Source organism: Trachemys scripta, chromosome 2, assembly GCF_013100865.1.
Source record: "Trachemys scripta elegans isolate TJP31775 chromosome 2, CAS_Tse_1.0, whole genome shotgun sequence".
Classification (NCBI taxonomy): Eukaryota; Metazoa; Chordata; order Testudines; family Emydidae; genus Trachemys; species Trachemys scripta.
Window position 1 is genome coordinate 136,346,437 of NC_048299.1, and position 19,958 is coordinate 136,366,394.

Below are 19,958 nucleotides of genomic sequence, written 5' to 3' on the forward strand. Positions count from 1 at the left end.
GTCTTCTGCGAAGACTGAATCAGCCATTGAAGAACTAAGCTGCTCTCAGTGGAAGCTTATGAGAAGTTCTGCTATGATAGGGTGGGTATTCTATTAAAAAGAATTAGCTTAACGTTAAATGAAAAACTGAATAGAGATTTAGCTACTTTTATTTATTTATATAGCCTGGATTAGAGGATTTTTTAAATGTTGTTTTTTTAAACAAGTAGGTACATCCATAACTGTGAAATCATAGTGCTGCATTTGACTGATGGACAATGTGGCCTGGTTTACTTGCCACAGTACTGAGGCAGGAGACCAAGGTTCTAGTCTCAATGTTGCTACTGACTGGACATGCTGTACAGTCTTGGGGAAAAATCACATAACTGAGCTGTGTCTCAGTTAGTCTCATTTTACACATGGGGGTGGGGAGGAACTATAATACTGTTGTTACCTATCCCAAGTTGTGCTGGGAATGCTAATTTGTTAGTCTGTAATACACATTAAAATCAGTAAGTGCCATATAATAATTATTGCATAACTTCATACAATGCTCAGCCCAAAGGTTTCAGGCAGGGTTGGAGCTGTGCTTAGGTGTTGCACAAATATGTAGTAAGACATAGTCCCTCTGCAATGAGTTTAAAAACTAAAGCTCTCGTCCTGCAAACTTTGATAGATATTAGGTGCTTAATTTTACCACTGTGAGTAGTCTAGCTGAACATAAAGTTAAGCATGTGTGTGTTTGCAGGATCAGGGCCAAAAGGGAGGAAAGGAGAAATAGAATCATCTATAAACATTTTAGAGACAGTGAAGCTGTTGGAAAAATGGAAAAAATAACTTAAAGAACTTTGAAATATCAAAAGCTGTTTCCATTTTACAGGGTTCAAAATGGACCCATTTTTGTTTTTAAAAATTGCAGCTTATTTTATTTACTGAACTAGATTTTAAGGTAACTGAAACTTCCATAACCATGTTGCTAAAAGTGATCACAAAAATAGGTAAATAGTTTTGATAATGTTGAGAAAATATTACAAATGTTTTTTTGGTTTTGAGAGAAAATCATTTCAAATTTTGACTAGCTCTAATCTACACAGACATTTGCAATGTTCTCCCTTGATAATTAAAAATACTCTGTGTAAGATAAGTGTCAACTGTTGCCATCTGCCTTTACCCCCATTACGAACTGGGTCATTTCTTAGAAGCCTCACAGCAGAGGTAAGCCTGGAGAGACTAGTGGCCCTACAGAACAGTTCAGGGAGATCATTCAGTGCCCAAGGAGCAGCATGAAAGAATGCATGAAGGTGTCTGTGTGAATAGCTGACAAACAGGAGCCTGAAGCTGAAGTAATTGATAATGGAACAGAGAAGGTAAGGGAGGGGCAGGGTAATAAGAGAAGAAGAGTTGACAAGAGGTGGAGTTGTACAGGGCTTGGAAGATAAGGACAAGAAGCTTGAATTTAATGTGTGAAATGGGGGAAGCCAATGGAGGATCTGGTCAGAATCAAAGGTAAATGAAATTTATTTTCTCAGCATTTTGAGAGAGAAGGGCATTAAGGGAGGCAGAGAGTACATCAGTAGCATGAGAGGCAGGTGTGGTCAATGTGTGGGTTTTTGTTTGTTTGTTTTTGAGGCTAGAGGTGAGAGACCAGGGCATATGTTGCAGGAAATACTGAGGAGGAAAGAGAGGGATAGAATCTGAGAGTGATGAGGGATGTTAGTAGCCCAGAATAAATGTGGCTTAGGGGTGGCAAAATTAGGACGCATACAAGAAAATTGTCCTACAATTCTGCTCCATGGCTCATGTGGGAATATTGTAACCCTATAAAGTATTGATTTGTGAATATTTATCCATTCCTCCAAACACCTCTTGATTTTACCACAATTGTGTTGGTAGAGTGAACAGTGAGTGGAATCTGGACATAGGCACATAGCCATAGCCATTACATTAAGGCCATCTGAATTTTTGGTAATAGAGGGTGAAACTGTATGACCCCTGCATGGTTTCCTTATTCAGTCTTCGAAATGTTTTTGGCCAGCCCCTCTCCCCCAACCTTTTCTTCCAGTATCTAGCTTCAGGATGATACTTTGAGTCAAAGTATCTTCAGTGGGATATGGGGAAGATGTCCTTTGTTCTATTCTCCTGAAGTCTTTGGAGGCAGATGACTGACACACTGCCTTCATCTAAGGCTCTTCTATATTGGCTTGCTGGCCCATCAGCCTCATCAGCAACCTTTGGAAAATGACAATAGACCTCCAATTCAAGAATGTTTCTTGACCCCCCTGATCTAAAACTGTAGAACAGAAAACTCATTGCTATACTTTGTGGAGTGGCATGCACCATGGCCCCTCAACGTCAGGACCGAAAATTCCAAATTGGAATGAGAGCTGCAAAACTATATGAAGGGAACCTGCATCATTTGTTTTGTTGAAATGGCTGAAACAAAACCCCTGTCTTCTTCTGAACTCATAGCTAAATCTTGCATGTGATTTTTATGAGGCACCATGCTTTCCAAAGATAATTGAATCCATAAAAAAACAATGACCATTATTAGAAACAGGCAATATTGTTTGTAAATCCTAGTCTATTATCATTTGACAGGCTTTAAGACAAATGTGTTTCCTTTCTATACAAAGAGAATAGGCAACTGGAATATGTTGTGAAGAATACATATACGCCTCATAAGAACGGCCATACCAAAAGTCCATCGAACCCAGTATCCTGTCTACCGACAGTGGCCAATGCCAGGTGCCCCAGAGGGAGTGAACCTTAACAGGTAATGATCAAGTGATCTCTCCCCTCTAATCCATCTCCACCCCCTGACGAACAGAAGCTAGGGACACCATTCCTTACCCATCCTTGCTAATAGCCATTCATGGACTTAACCTCCATGAATTTAACTAGTTCTCTTTTAAACCCTGTTAGTCCTAGCCTTCACAACCTCCTCAGGCAAGGAGTTCCACAAGTTGACTGTGCACTGTGTAAAGAAGAACTTCCTTTATTTGTTTTAAACCTGCTGTCCATTCATTTCATTTGGTGGGCCCTAGTTCTTATATTATGGGAACAAGTAAATAACTTTTCCTTATTCACTTTCTCCACACCACTCATGATTTTATACACCTCTATCATATCCCCACTTAGTCTCCTCTTTTCCAAGCTTGAAAGTCCCAGCCTCTTTAATCTCTTCTGATATGGGACCCATTCCAAACCTCTAATCATCATAGTTACCCTTTTCTGAACTTTTTCTAATGCCAGTATATCTTTTTCGAGATGAGGAGACCACATCCGTATGCAGTATTCATGATGTGGGCATACCATGGATTTATATAAGGGCAATAAGATATTCTCCATCTTATTCTCTATCCCTTTTTTAATGATTCCTAACATCCTGTTTGCTTTTTTGACTGGTGCTGCACACTGCGTGGACGAATTCAGAGAACTATCTGCGATGACTCCAAGATCTCTTTCCTGATTAGTTGTAGCTAAATTAGCCCCCATCATATTGTGTGTGTATATATAGTTGGGGTTATTTTTTCCTATGTGCATTACTTTTCATTTATCCACATTAAATTTCATTTGCCATTTTGTTGCCCAATCACTTAGTTTTGGGAGATCTTTTTGAAGTTCTTCACAGTCTGCTTTGGTCTTAACTATCTTGAGCAGTTTAGTATCATCTGCAAACTTTGCCACCTCAGTTTACCCCTTTCTTCAGATCATTTATGAATAAGTTGAATAGGATTGGTCCTAGGACTGACCCTTGGGGAACACCACTAGTTTCCCCTCTCCATTCTGAAAATCTACCGTTTATTCCTACCCTTTGTTCCCTGTCTTTTAACAAGTTCTCAATCCATGAAAGGATCTTCCCTCTTATCCCATGACAACCTAATTTATGTAAGAGCCTTTTGTGAGGCACCTTGTCAAAGACTTTCTGGAAATCTAAGTACACCATGTCCACTGGATTCCCCCTTGTCCACATGTTTGTTGACCCCTTCAAAGAACTCTATAGATTTAGTAAGACATGATTTCCCTTTACAGAAACCATGTTGACTTTTGCCCAACAAGTTACGTTCTTCTGTGTGTCTGACAATTTTATTCTTTACTATTGTTTCAACTAATTTGCTCAGTACCAACATTAGACTTACTGGTCTGTAATTGCTGGGATCACCTCTAGAGCCCTTTTTAAATATTAACATTACATTAGCTATCTTCCAGTCATTGGGTACAGAAGCTGATTTAAAGGACAGGTTACAAACCATAGTTAATAGTTCCGCATTTCACATTTGAGTTCTTTCAGAACTCTTGGGTGAACGCCATCTGGTCCCAGTGACTTGTTACTGTTAAGTTTATCAATTAATTCCAAAACATCCTCTAGTGACACTTCAATCTGTGACAATTCATCAGATTTTTCACCTACAAAGGAGGGCACAGGTTTGGGAATCTCCCTAACATCCTCAGCCGTGAAGACTGAAGCAAAGAATTCATTTAGTTTCTCCGCAATGACTTTATCGTCTTTAATTGCTCTTTTTGTATCTTGATCATCCATGGGCCCCACTGGTTGTTTAGCGGGCTTCCTGCTTCTGCTATACTTAAAAAAACATTTTGTTATTACCTTTTTGAGTTTGTGGCTAGCTGTTCTTCAAACGCCTTTTTGGCATTTCTTATTACATTTTTAGACTTAATTTGGCAGTGTTTATGCTCCTTTCTATTTACCTCACTAGGATTTGACTTCCACTTTTTAAAAGATGCCTTTTTTTCCTCTCACTGCTGCTTTTACACGATTCTTAAGCCATGGCAGCTTTTAGTTCTTTTACTGTGTTTTTAAATTTGGGGGTACATTTAAGTTGGGCCTCTAATTATGGTGTCTTTGAAAATTGTCCACGCAGCTTGCAGGGATTTCACTCTAGTCACTCTACCTTTTAATGTCTGTTTCACTAACCTCCTCATTTTTGCATGGTTCCCCTTTAAATGTCACAGTGTTGGGCTGTTGAGGTGTTCCTCCCACCACAGGAATGTTAAATGTCATTATATTATATTACAATACATTCAATCTCTATACAATATTGACGGTATCTTTAGTAGAAGTGCTACACATTGTAATATGCATGTTGACTTCAGCAATATAATGTTCAGTAGTGATACCGTGACAGCTCCAATTAGATTTAACTTATCCCATTTTTAATAGATTCTATTCAACTTCCTTGGTAAACATTGTACTATTGATGTGAGGGGCAGTAGGCATTGCATCTAATTTTGGTCATGGGAGTGTAACCCCACAGCACTGCCTGTCAGAACTTGCTTGGGAATCATGCTGAGACACACCTCAACAAAAAGGTTATTTTGGAATCACTAAAGCAGCCAATGATTGACTGATTTATACAGAAGGTAGGGGGTAGAGGAGTGAGGCTTCCTTGTGGGACAATCTGTATTTTAAAAGAAGCCATTATAATTGGATATTTGTGGAGAACAACATACGTCTTTTTTTCTAGACAAAACCGTATGTTATAGTGCCTAATCTGTGAGAAGGCTCCCACTGCCTTCAACAGGTTTGGGATCAGGATCACAGTGAATTATTTACAGGAGGATATAAACTTAGATGCTAGCTAACTTCAAAAATCTAGAACCAAATTTGGTTTATAATTACTCTGGTTTAAATTCAAGTAACTCCACTTATTTCACAGATGTGATGGAGAGGAGGAGATGAACAGTTCAGTTTCCATTCTATCCTTTGCCTCTCAACATTAGAAAAGTTAAATGTGCCAGTGGGCTTTTGCCATCCCTCCTTATGGAAGTAGATTTGTAGGGTTTCACTAGCAGTGATTGTGGAATGAGTAAGGTGCGCAAGAGTGAGCCCTTTGGGATATGGGCTCCTGGCCCCTAGTAAGTGCTTCAACACATTCCAAACACAGCCACCAATCAATATTGAGATGATTTTTGGTGATCAAAAGGTGAAAAGCTCTGTCACTTTAATATTTCTTTAAACATCCACCACTCAAGTCATTTTACTATTATGCAAACAGCTTCACATCCTACTATTATGCAAACAGTTTCACAGCTAAAGCACCCAAGAGCATGCTCAGTCACATGTTCTTTATTGATTTGCGAGTTATGTGACAAAACTCTTTATCTGAATAGGGTTTTTTTTTTTTCAGGAAAAAGTGAATTAAGAGGGTGTCAGGATTTAAAGAAATAATTAATCGGACTTCCAAGAGACATTTTATGGTAGTCTCATGTTTGCTAGCATTGGAATGAAAACAACATACTTTAAAATTATTGAATGATTCTTTTTCTGTATGGGGTGGGGGATGTTATCTTCTAAAAGGATATTTCTTATTAAAATAATATAAACAAGTGTTTCCTTGAACCAGCTTGTTTCTATGAGCATTTATTGTTCTATATATATTTTATTTCTCTAAATTGCTTTCACATTCACTCTGTCATCATTGAGCAGAAGAAAGAGGCAGGGCAGCTAAAGCACAATAACATTGCAAATTATGAATTAACCACTTCACTTAATTGGTTTGATTCCATAATGTATAATTTATACCAGCTAATTATACAGCTATTGTCATTTAAATGTTGAAGCAAATGCATCCCATCAACTTCTGAAGCTTATTTTAACAATTGGAAGTCAGCCACAACCATCCTAGAACCTAGCTCAGAATAGTCTAACACCAACATGTTAAGGGTTAGCACATTAGCTTCGAGAAATAATGTTCTGAATTGTCTTTTTTACTTAAACAGTTCTCAGTATGCCTTACTAGCTGAGAGAGAGAAGACCCATTAGCTGAAACACACCTGAACGTGAATTGCTTTAATGCAGGCCCAGTCTATACTAAAAAATTAGGTCAACATAACTACTTCTCTCAGGGGTGTGAAAAATACTCACCCTTGAGTGCTATAGTTAAGACAACCTTAATCTCCATTGACTAGGGCATGTCTACACTATGAAATTAGGTTGATTTTATAGAAGTCTATCTTTATACAGCAACCAATTTTATACAGTCAATCATGCACGTCCCCACTAAGTGCATTAGGTCGGCGGAGTGCGTCCTCAATACCGTGGCTACCGTTGACTCAGGGAGTGATGCACTGGGGGTAGCTATCCCACAGTCCTCTCTGTCCATTGGAATTCTGGGTTAAGCTCCTAATGTGTGATGGGGCAAAAACATTGTTGCGAGTGGTTTTGGGTGCATGTTGTCAGTCTCTCCTCCCCCGTGAAAGCAATGGCAAACAATCGTTTTGCGCCTTTTTTCCTGGGTTATCCATGCAGACACCATAGCATGGCAAGCATGGAGCCTGCTCAGCAGAACACTGCTTTTGTGAGCATTGTAAACACCTCGCGTTATCCTGCAGTATGTGCAGAGCCTAGCTAGGAGCTGTCAGCATGAGGAAGATTGTGAGAAAGACATGGACAGACGTTCCTGAAAGCACGGGATGTGGCAATTGGGATATCATGGTGGCATTGGGGCATGTTGATACAGTGGAACACCAATTCTGGGCCCGGCAAACAAGCACAGACTGGTGGGACCGCATTGTGTTGCCGGTATGGGATGATTCACAGTGGCTGCAAAACTTTTGCATGCATAAGGCCACTTTCATGGAAATTTGTGAGTTGCTTTCCCTGAAGTGCAGGAATACCAAGATGAGACCTGTCCTGACAGTTGAGAAGCGAGTGGCGATAGCCCTGTGAAAACTTGCAATGCCTGACTGCTACCAGTCAGTCGGGAATCAATTCAGAGTGGGCAAATCTATCGTTGGGGCTGCTGTGAACCAAGTAGCCAAGGCAATCAATAACCTTCTGCTAACAAAGGTAGTGACTCTAGGAAATGTGCAGGTCATAGTGGATGGCTTTGCTGCAATGGGGTTCCCTAACTGTGGTGGGGTGATAGGGATATGTGTTCCGCCTATTTTGGCATCAGACCATCTTGCCAAACAGCACATCAACCGCAAGGGTTACTTCTCAATGGTGTTGCAAGCACTGGTGAATCACAAGGGCCATTTCATCAACATCAATGTGGGACAGTCGGGAAAGGTGCATGATGTTCGCATCTTTCGGAAATCTGGGCTGTTTGAAAAGCTGCAAGAAGGTACTTTCTTCCCAGACCAGAAAATTACTGTTGGGGATGTTGAAATGCCAATAGATATTCTTGGGGACTCAGCCTACCCCTTGCTCCCAGGGCTCATGAAACTGTACACAGGCAGGCTGGAGAGCAGTTCAACTATAGGCTGAGCAAGTGCAGAATGGTGGTAGAATGTGCCTTGGGACATTTAAAAGGGTGCTGGTGCTGTTTGCTGAGTAGGTTAGATCTCAGCGAAAGCAATATTCCCATTGTTATTGCTCCTTGCTGTGTGCTCCATAATATCTGAGAGTAAGGAGGGAAACGTTTATGGTGGGGTGGGAGGTTGAAGCAAACTGCCTGGCAGCCAATTTTGAACAGCCAGACAGCAGGGCAATTAGACAAGCACACCAAGGTGCGCTGTGTATCAGAGGCTTTGAAAAACAGTTTCATGACTGACCAGCCTATGGTGTGATAGCTGTGTGGGTTTGTCTTTGACAGTCTTCTGTTGCTTGGGCCATCCCCTGGAGTTGAGTGGCTGGGTGCCTGGAGCCTCTCCCCTGCCCCATTCTTGGGCATTTGGGTGAGGAGGATACGGAACTTGGTGAGGAGGGCAGGCAGTTACACAATGGATGCAGCAGGGTTCTGTATTCTAGTTGCCTTTCCTGCAGCTCCACCAGATGCCTCAGCATGTCCGTTTGGTCCTTCGTTAGCCTTGGCGTCTCCTTCTGCATGTTCCGATCATGCTCGCTGTATGCTTTCCTGGCCTCTGCCACCAAATACCTCCATGCATTCAGCTGTGCCCAATCAGTGCGGGTGAACTGCATGAGCTCTGAAAACATGTCATTGCGAGTGGGTGTTTTTTTTTTTTTTTTTTTTTTTTTTTTTGCCTTCCAATCTGTGATAACCTGAGGGACGGAGTTGATACGGGGAGCATAGAAACATTTGCAGCTGCAGGGGGTGGCAGGGGAAAGGGAGAGTAGAATTTAAGAAGATACACTTCTGAGAACAAAAGGGAGACTCTTTCACAGTGAATCAAGCAATTCACAGCAGCCAGCACATGTGTTTTATGTACCAGGTCATATTTTGCCCTTTCCATAGATTGCCTGCCAGTATGGTGACATATCTCTCTCTCTCTCTCTCTCTCTGTTTCCAGGCAGCCATGGTAAGTCAAAGGGTATGCAGGGTTGGCTTCTTCTACGTTCATAATGTGGAGGGAATGGTTTAAAACTGCAGCTCCCTCCTTCCCCATAGCAACCAATGCCGGTTGGGTTTGTCATTTAAAAGGAGGGGCTGTGGTTTTGGGGTGAAAGTGAAGCACACACACTTGCCCACCACATGGCTATTCTCCAGGATGATCCCTTTTAGCCAAATGCAAACAGCCCAGCATAACTGGGGTCTAATATGCCAGGGATCACCAAACAAAGGGGATTACTGTTTCCTTACAAAAATTCCCCTGTTTCAACCAGGTGACCATGAATGATATCACTCTCCTGAGGCTGACACAGAAAGATAAAGACTGAATGTTGCATGAATGCAACTAAAACCCAGGACCATTTGCTGCCATGCCTTGTGCTGCAATGATTCCAGACTACTTTCTACTGGCTTGGAGTGGTAAAGTGTCCTACCATGGAGGACGAAATAAGGCAGTCCTCTCCAGAAACCTTCTGCAAAGAGCTCCAGGGGAGCTTCATGGAGATGTCCCTGGAGGATTCCCGCTTCATCTTCAGACACGTTAACAGACTTTTCTGTAGCTGTACTGGCCGCCAATGCATCCCAATTGTTCAGGGCAAATCAAACATTAAACACAATTGCTTTTAACCCCTGTAGTGTAGTTACAAATGTGCACTCACCTGAGGTGCCTTCTCTGCCTTCAGTGTCCGGGAACAATTCGCCCTGGGAGGGTATTGGCTCCAGAGTGAGGAAAAGGTCCTGGCTGCTGGGGAGAACGGATTCTCTACTTGCCTGCTGCACATTCTCCTCCTCTTCTTCACCACAAAATCCTCCTCCGTGTTGCGTGAGGCTGCCACCTTGCAGGTGTCCACGGACAGAGTTGGGTAGTGGTAGGGTCCCCCTCTAAAAAGGCAAGAAGCTGATCATAGAAGTGGCATGTCTGGGGCTCTGACCCAGAGTGACCATTTGCCTCCTTTGTCTTTTGGTAGGCTTTTCTGAGCTCCTTAATTTTCATGTGGCACTGCTGTGTGTCCCTGGTGTAGCCTCTCTCCATCATGCCCTGTGCAATTTTAGCATATATATCAGCATTTCTTATGCTGGATCGGAGTTCTGCCTGCACAGATTCTTCTCCCCATACTGCAATCAGATCCAGTGTCTCCCGTTCCATCCATGGTGTTCCCCCAATCTGTTCTGCTAAGTTCACCATGCTGACCAAACAGGAAATGAAATTCAAAAGTTCCTGATGCTTTTCCTGTGTGCCTGGCTAGTGCATCAGAGTTGAAAGCGCTCTCCAGAGCGGTCACATTGGAGCACTCTGGGATAGCTCGCAGAGGCCAATACCATCTAATTGTACAGCGCTGCATCTACAGTACCTCAAATTTGATCCAAGTAGGTTGATGTTAGCGATATTCGCCTCGTCCGAGGAGTACAGCAGTCGATTTTAAGAGCCCTTTAGGTCAGCAGAAGGGGGTTGGTTGTGTAGACGCATTCCTTATAAAATCGACCTAATGCAGCTAAATTCGACCTAACCTCATAGTGTAGTCCAGGCCTAAACTACCATATCTCAGGAAGGTGGATTACCTACCTCCTGATGAGGGAACCCCTCCCATTGACTTAGGTAGTGTCTACGTTGAAGTGCTACAGAGGCTCAGCTGTGCAACGGTAACATTTTAAAAGTGTTTTTAAGACCCTCAGTCTCCTCCATCCAAAGTCTCATCCTGAGGATGTATTACCTCACATTCTTGATTAAATTGTTCCAGACATCAGCATTATTCTACTGAAGATGCACACATTTTCACTCCCTCGCCTCTTTGGTAATATAAAGGACTTTTGGATCTGAGCGGATGGTCTCCATGTTTACAAATGTACTCTGTCTTTATCTACAAATCATGCCCAGTAATTTAGAATGGCAGCATGATCAGAAGAGTTAGTCATAATAGACATGTGTAACTCCTATGGAAACCTATTCCTACTAATGTAAACTTTAAAACCATTCATCATTCCAGTTATGTGAAAGTCCATGGAAGCAGGTTATCTTGCTTTCCAAAATGTGGGTCAAGAGTTACCTGCAGCTCAAACAGCTCAATCACAGACATATAATGCTTCAAGGTTTTCCTGTTTTCTCACTGGTCCACCTTCATTACATAAAAATACACAAGATGGAACTTGTCTGTTGAATACTTTCAAAGGTGTATTTCCTAAATAAAAATGCCATGTTCTGCAAGACAGTCAATGATCTTTCATCTCTAGAATCTGTCTAAACCCATCTTGATCTTTTAAGGAGCCTCAGTGAAATGAATGTGGTGTGTGCCTGAAATTTTTTTGGCAAGCTTAAAATCCATTATTTACACTGGTCTACAATTTTTGAGAAGTCGTCTGCTTCAGAGATAAAATGTGCTATTTATTATGTATTTTGATGTGCTGAAGTCAAATATGACAAAACAACTGACTAATCTTTCTGAGATATTTAAGTTTTTACATTTTATGTCTATGTATATTGTGTAGATAGTAGAGTTTTAATCATAAATTGTAAACCTAGGTCTTTTCATGTGAATATTTCACCTGTCCTGTTTATACAACACTTTAAAAATCAGCAAAAGGGTTATATAAATAAAATTATTATGTACATAGTTTAGTCCTATTCAGTGTCTACTCGGCACTTCTTGGCTTGTTTCTTTTATTCATTAAATGGAGCATCTCTTGTCACTGTCCAGCAATAGTCTGCAAGCATTGATGGGCTCCATTTGCCCTGATAGCATTTCTCCATTGTTGCAATGTCCTAGTGAAATTGCTCGTCGCTCACTGCTCCGCAGTTCGGTGGAAAAAAATGTCTCTTTAGTGACATGTTGCAACCAAGGCTTTTGTATACCTTGAGGAGGTTTTCAACCAACAACCTGCAGTTGTCTGCCTTGTTGTTTCCGACAAAATTTATTGCCACTAACTGGAAGGTTTTCCATGCCATCTTTTCCTTGCCACTCGGTGCATGGTCAAATGCATCATCTCGAAGAAGTTCACCAATCTGAGGACCAACAAAGACACCTTCCTTTATCTTAGCTTCACTTAACCTTGGAAATTTTCCACAGAGGTACCTGAAAGCTGCTTGTGTTTTGTCAATCGCCTTGACAAAGTTCTTCATCAGACCCAGCTTGATATGTAAGGGTGGTAACAAAATCTTCCTTGATTCAACAAGTGGTGGATGCTGAACACTTTTTCCTCCCAGGCTCCAATGACTGTCGGAGTGGCCAATCTTTCTTGATGTAGTGGGAATCTCTTGCATGACTATCCCATTCGCAGAGAAAACAGCAGTACTTTGTGTATCCAGTCTGCAGACCAAGCAAGAGAGCAACAACCTTCAAATCGCCACAAAGCTGCCACTGATGTTGGTCATAGTTTATGCACCTCAAAAGTTGTTTGTCATAGGTTTCCTTCATATGGACGGCATGACCAACTGGAATTGATGGCAAAACATTGCCATTATGCAGTAAAACAGCTTTAAGACTCGTCTTCAATGAATCAATGAACAGTCTCCACTCATCTGGATCGTGAACGATGTTGAGGGCTGCCATCATACCATCACTGTTGTTACAGGCTACATGATCACCTTCCATGAAGAAGAATGGGACAAGAATAGGACAAGATCCTTTTGACTGTCACGGAACATGGAAACCCTAACATCACCTGCCAGGAGATTCCACTGCTCTAGTCTGGAGTCCAACAGCTCTGCCTTACTCTGGGGTAGTTGCAAATCCCTGACAAGGTCATTCAGTTCACCTTGTGTTATGAGGTGTGGTTCAGAGGAGGAGGATGGGAGAAAATGTGGGTTCTGGGACATTGATGGTTCAGGACCAGAAGTTTCTTCCTCTTCCTCTTCCTTGTCTGACGCAAGTGAGACCGATTCTGGTGCATCAGGATCCGGCAGCCCTTCTCAGTGGGGTACTTGGTGTATAGCTGATGGAATGTTTGGATAATGCACAGTCCACTTTCTTCTTTGACACACCTTTCCTAACTAGAGGCACCATGCAGAAGTAACAATTGCTGGTATGATCTGTTGGCTTTCTCCAAATCATTGGCACTGCAAAAGGCCTAGATTTCCTTTTCCTGTTCAACCACTGGCGAAGATTTGTTGCACAAGTGTTGCAGCATATGTGTGGGGCCCACCTCTTGTCCTGATCTCCAATTTTGCAGCCAAAATAAAAGTGATAGGCATTCTTAACCATAATGGGTATACTGTGCTTTTGTGATGCAAAAGTCACTTCACCACAAACATAGCAGAAGTTATCTGCACTGTTCACACCAGTACAGTACTCTGTTCACTTTGGCTAAACAGAAATGTGTCCCCTTGCAAAATCAAACACTGACAAATAAGTGAACATGACACTGTATGATTTCTAGGGCAATTTGTTCAGTAGAGTGATGTAAGTTGCGTTATGATTGCATCATCCATGACTTCTAGGAATAACATGATGCAATTCATATCATGTATGACGCAATACCAGCTTCAGATTGCGTCATCGTTTTGCCTAAAAAGCAAGTACTGTCAAAACCCAGTCACAGATTTATTCATAGATCCAGTCAAAGATGTATTTTAGTCATTTCTGGTTTAAATTGAGATCCCTTTCCTTTATAACTCACTTATCCTCCGCCATTCCCAAGTCAAGTGTTGTGTATATACTGACCCAATAGCATATCTTGAAAACTAGAGCCAATCAACAATTTTATGCATCATTTTCATGCTCAGTGACCCAGAATTAGTAAAGTTTGACTACATTTATTTCAGAAGCATTTTGGCTATAGAGCCGCATTATCAGTGTAAAGTTCCTTCCTAGTATTAATAATATACACTGTCTCGCTTTTGTTGGGGGGGAAAAAAGTCCTAACTGAATTCAGAAAATAAGCCTAAACCTTACTGTATCATAGAAGAACAGGGTTGGAAGGGACCTCAGGAGGTCATCTAGTCTAACCCCCTACTCAAACCAGGACCAACCCCGATTTTTGCCCCAGATCCCTAAATGGACCCCTCAAAGATTGAACTCATAACCCTGCGTTTAGGAGGCCAATGCTCAAACCACTGAGCTATCCCCTCCCCTATCATAATGAATAGTTTCTCACTCTATAGAATAGTGTGGTGTACAGCATCTTTGGCAACAAGAATAGTTGTCCATTAATGGACCCAATTTTGCATGGTCCTGAGCAACTTTGAGATGCCAAATGCCTCAATTGCCATGGATCATGGACTCCATAAAGACACTGGTTTTGTGTCTCATTACAACAATCTGTAATCCATTAACCCTCCTTTGTCCTACCTATGACAGCAAAGGTGTTAATTGCCCACTTCATCTTGAATGGTTTCTTGCAACTTGTTAACTCCTTATGTTTACTAATCTCTTCCATCTTGTATTTAGCTGTGACATTCTGATTACCTTTCCCAGACTTGAAGAGCTCTGTAGAGTTTGAAATCTTGTCTCTTTCACCAACAGAAGTTGGTCCAATAAAAGATACTATGTCACCCACCCTATATTTATCAATTCTTATTGAAATAGATGAGGGCATTCAGGGCCTTGAAGGCCTGGGCCTAATATGGAGGCTTAACAACAAACAAAAAATATGCACTAGAAATACATTAATTGTAACAAGCCAGGGTGGGATTCACAAAGGTACTTAGGTGTCTAACTCACTGATTTCAATAGGAGTGATGCACCTAAGTACTTTGAGAATCGCACCTCTGTGAGTGACGAATCCATCTCTAGTGGGTGTCCAGATTGAGGAGAGGTCCACACTACAAAATTACTCTGGTATAACTACGTCCCTCAGGGATGTGAAAAATGCACACCTTTGAACGACGTAGTTAGAATGGCCTAAGCGCTGGTGTAGACTGTGGAAGAAATTCTCACACTGATGCTAATCCACCTCTGTGAGAGGCTATAGCTATTATGCCGATGGGAGGAGAGTCCCCATTAAGCAGAGCTTTTGCTATTACTGTTCTGAAAAAAGCAGTAATTACTTTTCCTTAAACTAAATCGGTTTCTTCTGTGACACACCCAATAAAGACTGTTTCAGTGATGTGGTTACCCCTGATTATGCAAGTCCTTATTGGGAAGGAATACCCCATATCATTCTCTCACATTTTAGCCTTTGGCCATAATAAATACATGTTACTTCCATTACTCATTGTGCACCTCAGATATTATTCCCTTCTGTTTCATCAAGAGCTATTGTTATTAATTGACTTCTGACATTTGATATAATAAGAGAGAAAAGCTTTACAACTCTCAGTATGCAGAGGAGAGGAGAAATGGGATCTGTTGATATTTTAACCACTGCACCCAGCCTTGACTGAACTAAAAAGTCATCACTATAGTATACGTATGAAATAAGACCTTTAAAGCTGTCTTCCTGGAAGTGTAAAAAGTAATCTCCTGGTATCTCTATTTTTTTAAAGTATATTTTGTTCCTTTGTACTTTGAAATGTTTCAGTCTATTAAGTCAAATGGTCACATTATAAAGTAATTGGGGGGGGGGGTGACTAAAGCCCATAGCAGCAGAGTCAAAGGTACTGAAAATCTGCTGGAAGAAGGGCTTTGTGAACTGGGATCGTTCCAGAAATGCAGTGAATTCCATTCCCGAAGTTGGGAAGAACAAATGTTTGAGAGAAAACAGTTTCATGAAGACATAGGTGTGATCTGGAGTCTATGTCACCAAAAAGCCAATTATATGTAATTACAGTATGTTATGGATTCCTCATCATGTAGAAATGTAATCAAAACAAGATAGAACCATATAAATAGTGGCAAAACCAACACTCCTGTGCCATCACTAAATTGTTCAAATATTCTAATCTAATAATAGAAGTTTGTCTTGTTGACTGTCATTTAGTGACTAAGGGCAGGATTCATCAAGGTAATTAGATTCCTGTCTCCCATTGAAACCAGAAAGAGTTGGGTGCCTAAATAGGTTTGTGAATCCCACTCTAATAGTTTGGCATGACTACCGAAGTTTACAATTGCTACATGTTTGCAAAGTTTAGTGTTTTGAATAAATACCCAGGGCTCGATTTTCAGACTTCCTGATCACTGACAACTCCAATAATTTCAAAAAGATCTGCACGTCCTAGTGCTTCTGAAAATCACCGCCCTATCAAACAATCTTTTTTAAATGAGCACATTTCTGAAAAGCCTGATTTCAACTAATTTATATAAAGATCTTTGGTACATGATCTCTATTCTGATTCCATGAATATTTTCCAGTACAGACTTAACCTCAATGGGCCCAGATGGCACAACAGAGTTGCACCTGCTTATGACAACAGTTATTCTGACTCGTAGTACTTTTACCAAATATTATTTCTTTGAGAAATGCCACCTTATGCCTTTAATAAAAAGGTCAGAAAAGTCTGACCCGCCCTCGAGTGTAATACGTTTATAATCAGGAGTCATTTAAAGAGTAATATCAGCTTTACCTGGATAAAATATATGCCCCAAACTGATTTTATAAAAAAAAATAACTGCTACTAGCTATGGGCCTGATCTTGCAAGATCCTGCATATCTTCATTTCCCACTGGATGTTTGGCACCTTGCAAGATTGGACCTTGTGTTCTTTAAAACAGTTCTTGTCTTAGCAAAGATCCATTCCATACTTTTCCATCATGCATTAGGGTTCCCTTCTGTCTGACCTCCAACCCAAGAAATTATTTAAGGGTGTCTTCACATTGATGTTATAAATGGCACTCCTTTTGAAATTAGTGTATGTAAAATAAAACATACTCTTGGGAAACCTGGGTGGGTTGTCATTGACATCGGTGAGAGTTATGTTTACAGTGGTAGTTCCAGCTAATCCTCCCAGCTGTCCTCCCATATCCTTGGCTTGGATGAGGACTTGATATTGTTCTTTGACCTCTCTGTCCATGTTTGGCAAAGCTGTTCTTATTACACCTTGGAGGAAAAAAAGAAAAGAGAAACACAATACATATAAACCAAAGCCTTGGCAAAGGTTTTGTTTACAGAATAATATTCTTTCCTATGTATGCTGATGGTCAGATTCCCCAAAGAGTTCATCAACTGGCATTTCCCATTTAGACACCTGAATGAAGTGCGCAGATTTCTAAAAATGCCCAGCAGTCAGCAGCTCCCAGAGAGAGACTCACATTGATTTCAATGGGTGACCAGAAGGAAGCTTGATTACACAGTAGTATTTCAGGGCCTGTCTCCCCCGCCTCACTTTAAATAAACAACCTTTTGGAGGGTGGATTAAGACTGACAAGTGTATTTTGACTAGGGATGTGAATGAGAAGAGAGTGAATGTCTCACACATTAAAATGGAAAAGGCATAAAGGGCAATGTGGATAAAAGCACAGAGACATGAGTGGGAGAAGAAGGGGTGAAGGATGGACAAAAAAAAAGTAGAAAGAGGTGAGTAGACATCACTACTTCTCAGACTGTCTCTATGCCTCTCCTGCATTTGAAACAAAACATCCACTATCACCACCAATGTAGTGAGCTTCCATTGGACAAAACAACGTCCCTTCTGTACAAAAAGTAGTGTTTGGTTACAAAATGTATCGCTGTTCATCTGATACAGCGATTACTGAAAATGCTCAGGCGCTTTTTGAATAGGGTATGGTAAATATCCTACCTGCAGTTGCAAACACACAATTAGTCATTAATCAACTGTGTTTTAATCTTGAGTGATTTTGAACAGTTGGCATCTAACGACACCTTCTACAGTGTTCTTTCAGTTATGTTAAAAATGTAGGATCCTGTGACCAAATTCATGGGAAAAGATATGTTACCTTGTCAGAAGCCAACACTGTATAATGCAATATAATTAAACAATATCTCTCAGAAATGGTTCGATGCAGGCAGTTTAATGCAGACAGCCTGTGTAGTTACAAAATAAGCCAGTTGGAGAGGGATTATTATTATTTCAGAAATTATTATCTATGAACATTAGACTGGTTGGTTTTAAAATCTGTCTTTTTCCCTTTTGTTACAATGTACACAGAGTGATAAGAAAAAAACATCTCTCTTGGGATGCTTGTTATTTCTTTGGCAATTAACTCGTGTGTCAACCAGTAAGAATGGAATCAATTAGTTTATAACGCTTGTTAGGAGTCTAAAAATAACTTTGGCTTGGATTCAACTGATCAAAAATTCCTAATAAATTGATTGTATAAGAATGAAGTTTTCTTTCATTTGTAACATTGATGATAATAGTAACAATTATTGAAAATAATGTACTGACTTCTTCCTCAGCATGGCAGTTAAGGCACTAAATAATAACTAATGTCTGAAACAATTAAGCACATGTGTACATAGTCTTGAAACAAGGGTTGTGATTCTTTTATTTTCAAAAACTCAATGCTATTCAAAAGGTTCCACTTTTCAAGGTAGAACTCCTGGAGGTTAAAGCTCCAGGATTATAAAAATAACGGAAAATACATATTTAAAAAGTGAATAAAATAGTAAAAAGCCCAACTAGCATCATTAAAAATGGGAGTCATGAGAGACTGAAAACGGAAAGGGAAGTATTTTCAATTTTTTGTTAGTGGCAAAAGTCCTTTTGTAAATTGGAACAACACTATCAGGTTTCCACTGGAACCTCTTCCCCGGTCCATGATTTTACATCCTGAAATGTTTTACAATGTATTTCTTATACTCAAGTCCAGGGAGTAAACAACTTTGAAAATTAATTGTTCCCCTTGTTATACTAATAGAAGAAAGCAAAATAATAATAGTTAAATAAATAAATAAAATGGAGGTGTTCAGCACTCCATGGAACAAGCAGAAAATATTTCACGAACTAGAGGTGCAGTTCACCTTGATTTTTACATTATTTTTTTAAGATAACATTGATTAGTTTTAAATCTGTTAAAAATCTTCCTAATAGATTACAGTACATAAACAATTGGCTGTCACTCTAGCAGTGAAGTGCCTAATCACCCACTGCTTTTCCTGTCTGGAAGTTGGAAGCATTCTGTAGCTTTTCCCATAAGAGATTTCTGTCTCCAATAAAAATCAATGAGAATAATTTAAATGTCAAAAATAGTCCAATGGCAATATTTTTCCTTCACTTTGCACTCTATATTAAAAGACTAAATAAAAATGAAAAACAACCTTTTCTATAAAAGGCATGTGTTTATAAGGATGTTTCAGAGAGCACATTTAAGAATCTCGCTAGAACAAATCATTATATGGAGTAATGATTAACGGGAAAGAAGCCATTGCATTTCTTCTTCCTCCTCACAAAAAATATTAGAATTTTGAAATCAAGGCTTATTGTAATGAACAGATCTACATGGATTCAGCACTGCACTGAATGTTCCCAGCTTTTACCATTTTAAATATTTTAGCGTTAACCAAGAGGACCGCAGAATTGAATAATATTTATAGGGGGTTTTTTGGGCGGGGGGGGGTTGGTTGGTTGGTTTTTTTGCAAGGAATACAGATATTGAATGTGAACTGACATACAATGTCCCTGACGTTGCCAACAGACTGACAAGTATAAGCTCCTATCATGAATTCTATGCAGATAGGCCTTGCACCTGGACTGCCCTCCAGTGATATTAATGGAGAGTCAGGGGTCTGCCCACATGGAGGATGTGAACCTCTGCACCTGATCTTGTAAGGAAGTTCATGAGTTAATACTAATGTGAGCAGTAGGGTTACCATATTTCAGCAAGCAAAAAAGAGGACGGGCGGAGCCCCGCCCCTGTCCTGCCCTGGCCCCGCCCCTGCCCCACCCACTTCCCGCCCCCC

General features: G+C 40.5%; 1 protein-coding gene across 1 annotated transcript in view; it reads right to left on the reverse strand.

Annotated features, from left to right (window-relative positions):
- The window catches only part of CDH12 (cadherin 12), a gene marked incomplete in the record, with an annotated part of 562,961 nt that overhangs the window by 72,290 nt on the left and 470,713 nt on the right, over positions 1–19,958 (reverse strand). The window contains 1 exon segment of the mRNA XM_034761583.1: positions 16,968–17,135. Within this exon segment, the coding sequence (XP_034617474.1) occupies positions 16,968–17,135 (168 nt within the window).